Below are 6,561 nucleotides of genomic sequence, written 5' to 3' on the forward strand. Positions count from 1 at the left end.
AGAAAAAATATAAAAATATTAACAAAAAAATATTTTTTATTTTTATCAAATTTTTATAATTATATTTTTTTGTTATTATATTTTTATCTTAAATTTTTTATATAAAAAAATAAATTAAACTTTCATAATTTATTATTATTAAACAAATACACAAAAATATTAAATTTTGTATTTTAGTCCTTTAGTTTGTATCTTATTTTTAATATGTTCTTTTATCTTTTTCTCACAACCAAAAACTGCTAATTCACACGTGTATATATCTTTTTTGTATCTATACCATAGACTTTTCCTATATATTAAGGGTAGTCATGATACAAGTTATAACATAGAATCCAATATTGATCAAGAAATCAAGGATGTCTAGTAATAACACTTCAGTACTCGATTGCTTCAACCCTGATGCAAAATTCAACATGATTGATCAAAACACTGCAAATTATCATCCTAGTATTTGGAAGGATTATTTCCTTCAATATGCTTCACAATCCATGGTATATATCTCTCTATATTATTATTCATCAACCATGCATGCAAATGCAATAATAATCAACTGATATATCTTTTATATGGATATAATGCAGGAATTTGATGATGAAACGAAGGCACAAATTGAAAAACTGAAGAAACAAGTTGTCAAAATGCTTATTGATGCCTCAAAGCCCATTGAAGAAATACTTAACTTGATTAATTTAATCTGTCGTTTGGGGATTCATTATCACTTTGAGAGTGAGATTGATGAAGTGCTGCAACAAATTCACAACAATTATACCAAAAATGGAGAAATAATAATTTTTGAGGACAACCTTCCTTCTCTTGCTTTACTTTTTAGGTTACTAAGGCAACAAGGATATCGCGTTTCACCAAGTAAGTATATATCATTATATTTTGCCTTAAAATGACCTTAATTAGTTTAAGTTTTACATAATAATATAATACACAGTTTATTTTCATTTTAGTTATTATAAAAATTTTGCTTTAATTTTATCTATTTACCTTTTTTGGTTGTTTATACTTAGCAATATTGAAACATTAGCTTTCCTTCATTATAAATGTTTCTATAGATGTTTTGTTTGTGTCTATATCTATGAAGTACGAACACTTTGTTGAGTTGTTGTATTCGCGTGTTGGACACATTTTAGATATAATATTCACCAATATTTATTCGACATGTGTGTCTGATGTGTCCAACCGTGTCTTAATAAAAAATAATTTTTTTTTTCGGACACGCTTGGACACACCTAAATATCCTCACGTGTCAGCGTGTTCAGTCTTATTCTTAATATATATTCTTGAAATAAATTTAGATATAGTATATATTATTATTTATTAAAACAAAAAATATTTTAAATACTTAATATAATTAAAATAAGACATAAAAAATAATTAAAAAATTAATTTATATTTTAATATCAATAAAATATCAAAATATCATTACGATAATTTATGTAAAAAATACTTTATATTTTATATTTATATGTATTCTCGTGTCTTATAAGATTTTAAAATTTGCGTGTCGGCGTATCCCGTATCGTGTGTCCCGTGTCCGTATCAGTATCCATATATTATAAGTCTATATAGATATCATTATTTAATATTAATATATGGTTAATACTCAAATATGTCTCTTAAAAGTAATTTATCTTTTAAATTGATTCTTAAAAAATTTTGTTAGTCACATTAATTCTTAAAAAATATAATCACAAGTCAAATCAATCTTTTTATTTAGTAGATGATGATATATCATGTTAAGTATCATATGACATGATAAGATAATAAGTTAATGTCACGTGTTATAATATGATTGGTTACACATAGTATTAATATGTCATGTTATCATGCAAGTTAATATTTTAGTGAATGTTATAGTGTCTAAAAAGTAGTGTATACTTAGTTGAAAATTAATATTTAATTTAAAAATATAAAAATAAATAATTTTTAAAAAATAAAAATTTATTAAAAAATAAGTTAGATAGAATTTAGACAACTTATAAACACTATAAAATTGACCTTATTTTTTAGATACATATTTGAATATTAACTCATATTTAATACTTTTAATTTACATTCTTTAATTCAACTTAAATATTCAAATCTACCAAAGAGCCAAGAAAAAACACCTAATTTCAACCAACAAATATTTATTAGGCTACAATAATCAAACAAAGGCTATTCACTCTATTTTTTTTCAATTTACCTTTTTATTCTTTCACTTATTTTTTATAACACTAATTTTACCCAACATCATTAGTCACTACCTGATGTTTTGGGCCTAAATTTTAAGTTCTAAATTTTATACCGTAAAATAATTTTACTTTATTTGCACTTTCAAATATTCTTTTTACTCTGTGTTTTAGATTTTTTTAAAATTTTTTTTCTAATTGTTTGTTAATTTTTAAATTAGTTGGCTAAATTATTGTAACTTCCTAAACCTTTTTTTATATATATATTTTGATTGTTGTATGGAACAATATTCAGATGTGTTCAACAAATACAAGGATGAGAATGGAAAGTTTAGTGAAAAACTTGTGAAGGATGTGGAGGGATTGCTAGAATTGTATGAAGCATGTCATCTCAGAATTCATGGAGAAGAGATATTAGATGAAGCTTATGCATTCACTTCCACTCAACTTGAATCCATTGCAACCCAATTGAAGCCTTCTCTTGCAGCACAAGTGAAGTATAGTTTAAAGCAATCTTTACACCGAGGTTTGCCGAGATTGGAGGCACGCCGTTTTATTTCAATATATGAACAAGATCCAACCCATAATCAAATTCTACTCACTCTTGCAAAATTAGACTTTAATTTCCTACAAAACTTGCATCGAAAAGAAGTTGGCAACATTTGCGAGTAAGCTCTTTAAGTTTAAAGTGTTTAGCTTTGATATATATTGAGTTTTACTTTATTTTTGTTAAATATTTGTTATAAGTTAATTGCTAATATATTTTATTAGTTATTTAGCTGTTGTCTATGCTAATATATATTGTAACATCAAATTAATGAAAATAACCAAAAGAAAGGAAGACAAAAAAGTTATTATACAGACAAAAGTTCTTGAAATAAATCCAAACAAAAAAAATATATATTTTATAAAAATATTTTTTTTTTCAATAGTTTGTTTTATTATTCTTCAACCTTTAAATACGGCAAGGAGGGGACCTCATGGCTGGTGAATTGCCTCCTTTGGCATTATTGCCATTAGGAGCAATAAATTAGCATTTACCTAATTATTAAGCATAAGATGCTTTTGAATATTAGATAAATAGATTTTGAATTTTGAATTTGTAATTTATAAATTTTGGATGTGCATTTCTTTTGCTGATAATTAAATAAAAAATATTTAATAGTAAAAAAATATTAACAAAAAATCGTCAAAATTTATTATTTTAAACTTTATTTAATGCACCTTACAATACATAAATATTAAATAAAATAAATTTAAACTTTAAATTTTGTTATTGTGTTTTTGTGGTTTCATTTAGGTGGTGGAAAGAGCTTGATGTTGCTGCAAAACTGCCATTTACTCGAGACAGAATTGTGGAATGTTGTAACTGGATTTTGGCAGTTTATTTTGAGCCCCAATATTCTCAAATTAGGAAAATAATGACAAAACTGATCGCTTTTATGTCAATTGTTGATGATACATATGATTTGTATGGAACCATGGATGAACTGGAACTTTTCACCCAGGCAATTGAAAGGTTCGGAATAAGAATAATTTTTTATATAAAAAATGAGAATTTATTAATTGTATATTTTTATTAAATTCTCAATTTTTTCCCTCATATTTTTGTCATAGTACTCACCATTTCTGTCACAGTACTTCTTTTTTATACATATTTTATATAAAAAAATTGAAAATTTAATAAAAATATACAATTATACAATTAACTTTTCTATTTTTATTAGATTTTCAAAAATTTTTTCATATTTTTTCTTATTTTTATCTTTCCTTTATTAACAAAATCAATTTAATTAATTGATTTCATTATTTTATTACCAATTTGAATCAATTCTATATTTTTTCTCATTAATTTTAAAATTCTTCGAAAGAATCTATTGAGCCTGCAACATCAATTTCAGTTCAATTCTAACAAGGTGAAAATTCAGGTGTAGTCGACTCACGTTAAGTTGATAGCTGAGAGCCGTTCAAATAAGTTAAATCATCTAACAACTCTCAATTATCAACTTCACTTGAAGTCAACTACGCCTGAGTTTTCACCTTCCAACAATTTGTGCATCTCTCCTATATTTTTCTTAATTTTTTTATTCAAAGAGTTAAATTTAAAAACAATCTAAAACGTTTATTTCTTAGTATCCAACATTCTTAATGAAAATATCATGCCTTTTTTAGTGTTTTTTTTAAAACTCAACACTTATATAATAGAGTTTAATACAATTTATTAAAAATAACGTTTTCACATAGTCTCGGTATTCACAACTCCTATTCCTCGTGCTCAAAAGATTTACGAATAAGCTCGCTAATTTTAGTAGCGTTTTTTAGTTTTAAATTTGAAATTTAATTCGGAATTACCAAAATTTTATATGTGGTTACACGGTTATTACAGGTGGGATATTAGTTGCATAAATGATCTTCCAGAATACATGAAATTAATATATGTGTCTCTCTTCAAGATTTATGAAGAAGCAGAACGAGAGCTTGAAAAGCAAGGAAGAGCATATTGCATTAAATATGTCATCAAAGAAGTAAGATTGTCATTTGAATTTTCGATAATATATTCTTTATTCTGTCATTATTAAACTTATTCAATTTGGAGATATCTAACTTAAAATAAGAATTTATAAGATAGATGCTACATGAGCGAAGAAGTTTATTAGTTTTAGATTTGTTAAAGCCAAAATCAGTTAATAATCCTTTTGACACTAAAGTAGTATTTATTTCTAGAGATTGGAGTTGGAATTGGAAAATCATGACTCGGTATAAAATAGAGACACAAAGAAATAAAATTTCTGAGAATGAAAACTAAAATTTTAACAATATTTTTTAATAATTAAATATATTTTAATAAATATTCTTATTTTATTCATATTTATCTTGAATTAAATAGGATATTAAGTAGACATAATTTGATTTTATATACTTTATGCTAAATATAATACAGATGTTTAATTTAGTTTTAGTATCTCAGACTAAAAGATAGAAACTAAGAAATCAAAACTGAATTAACTTTTAGTATTGTATTTTGTATGAAGTGAGAGATAGAGATTAAAATAAAAATGAAACTCTAATTTAATTTACACAAAAGATAAAGTTGGAATTAATTAATTGAAATGAAAGTATTTTAAGTATAAAATATTATTAAAGTTTCAGTCTCTGCCTCCAAAAATTTCAGTCTGCTGAGTTTTAGTCTCTCAGTTTCCGTCCCAATATCTCAAAATAAACGCTACCTGAAAATGCAACATTGAATTCATGTCATCATAATTCTCCAAACACTGATTTTGTTATATAAATGTTGAATGGTAGCTTCAAAAGACAATCCAGGCCTACATGACTGAAGTCAAATGGTTGAATAACAAGTATATACCAACAATGGCAGAATACATCCAAACATCAGCAATATCATCTGGTTATCCATTGCTCATAGCAATTTCTTATGTTGGCATGGGAGATATGGCCACAAAAGACATCTTTAAATGGGTGACAAATAAACCCAAAATTGTTAGAGCTTCTGCAACTATGTGCAGGATCATGGATGACATTGTCTCTAATGAGGTATAGCGCATGTGCAAAAGTTCTCTATGTTGATATTATAATTGAATTTTTTTTATTATTTAGTCATGTGGAAGTTATTTTAAAAGCTAAATCTCATTGAACAGTTTGAACAGAAAAGAGAACATGTTGCCTCAATAATAGAATGCTATATGAGAGATTATGGTGTATCTAAAGAAGAAGCCATTCAAGAATTGCAAAAGAGAGTTACAGATGCTTGGAAGGATATAAATGAGGAATGCTTGAAGCCAACAGAAGTTCCAAGGCCGTTTCTAATGAATATTCTCAACATGTCACGATTTATGGATGTGATGTATAAAGATGAAGATTGCTACACTCATGCTGAAGGAAAAATGAAGGAGTGCATTGAAGCTTTGCTTCTTGATCCAGTGCCAATAATATGAGAAAGAAGCATCTTAATTGTTTGTTTGGACCATTAAATTGTTAGAAATGAGAAAAAAAAATTAATTCTTTAGTGTATTTGACAAAATTTTAACATTTAAAGTAAAAGTATTAAAAAAATAAAAAATATTTTTATATTAATATTGTACTTAAATATAATTATTAAATAAAAAAATATTTTTACATAAGATATCTAAACATAAAATTATTTTTATCCTAAAAACTTTTGAATTTTTTTTAATAACTCATCGAAACAAATCCTAAAATCTTGTATATATTATTTAACCTTTCCTTCTCAAAATGAAGAAAATACACTAAACCTTGTATATGCCTAAGCAAAAGTAATATCTAATAAAATATATTGGCGCAACTCATAAATCGAATCAAGTGAAGGCTTTGTAGTATTTGCTAGAATTTTGACTTCTTTTTA

At 25.4% G+C, this 6,561-nt stretch overlaps 1 protein-coding gene across 1 annotated transcript; it reads left to right on the top strand.

Moving 5' to 3' along the window:
- The first annotated feature begins 307 nt into the window (after window positions 1–307).
- LOC130944078 (probable terpene synthase 2) lies at window positions 308–6,209 on the top strand. The gene is made up of 7 exons (XM_057872220.1): window positions 308–491; window positions 582–864; window positions 2,476–2,848; window positions 3,481–3,699; window positions 4,567–4,705; window positions 5,484–5,732; window positions 5,837–6,209. The coding sequence occupies exons 1-7, from the start codon at window positions 357–359 to the stop codon at window positions 6,131–6,133; spliced, it is 1,695 nt and encodes a 564-aa protein (XP_057728203.1). The 5' UTR covers window positions 308–356; the 3' UTR covers window positions 6,134–6,209.
- The last annotated feature ends 352 nt before the right edge of the window (window positions 6,210–6,561 follow it).

Source organism: Arachis stenosperma, chromosome 8 (assembly GCF_014773155.1).
Source record: "Arachis stenosperma cultivar V10309 chromosome 8, arast.V10309.gnm1.PFL2, whole genome shotgun sequence".
Lineage (NCBI taxonomy): Eukaryota > Viridiplantae > Streptophyta > Magnoliopsida > Fabales > Fabaceae > Arachis > Arachis stenosperma.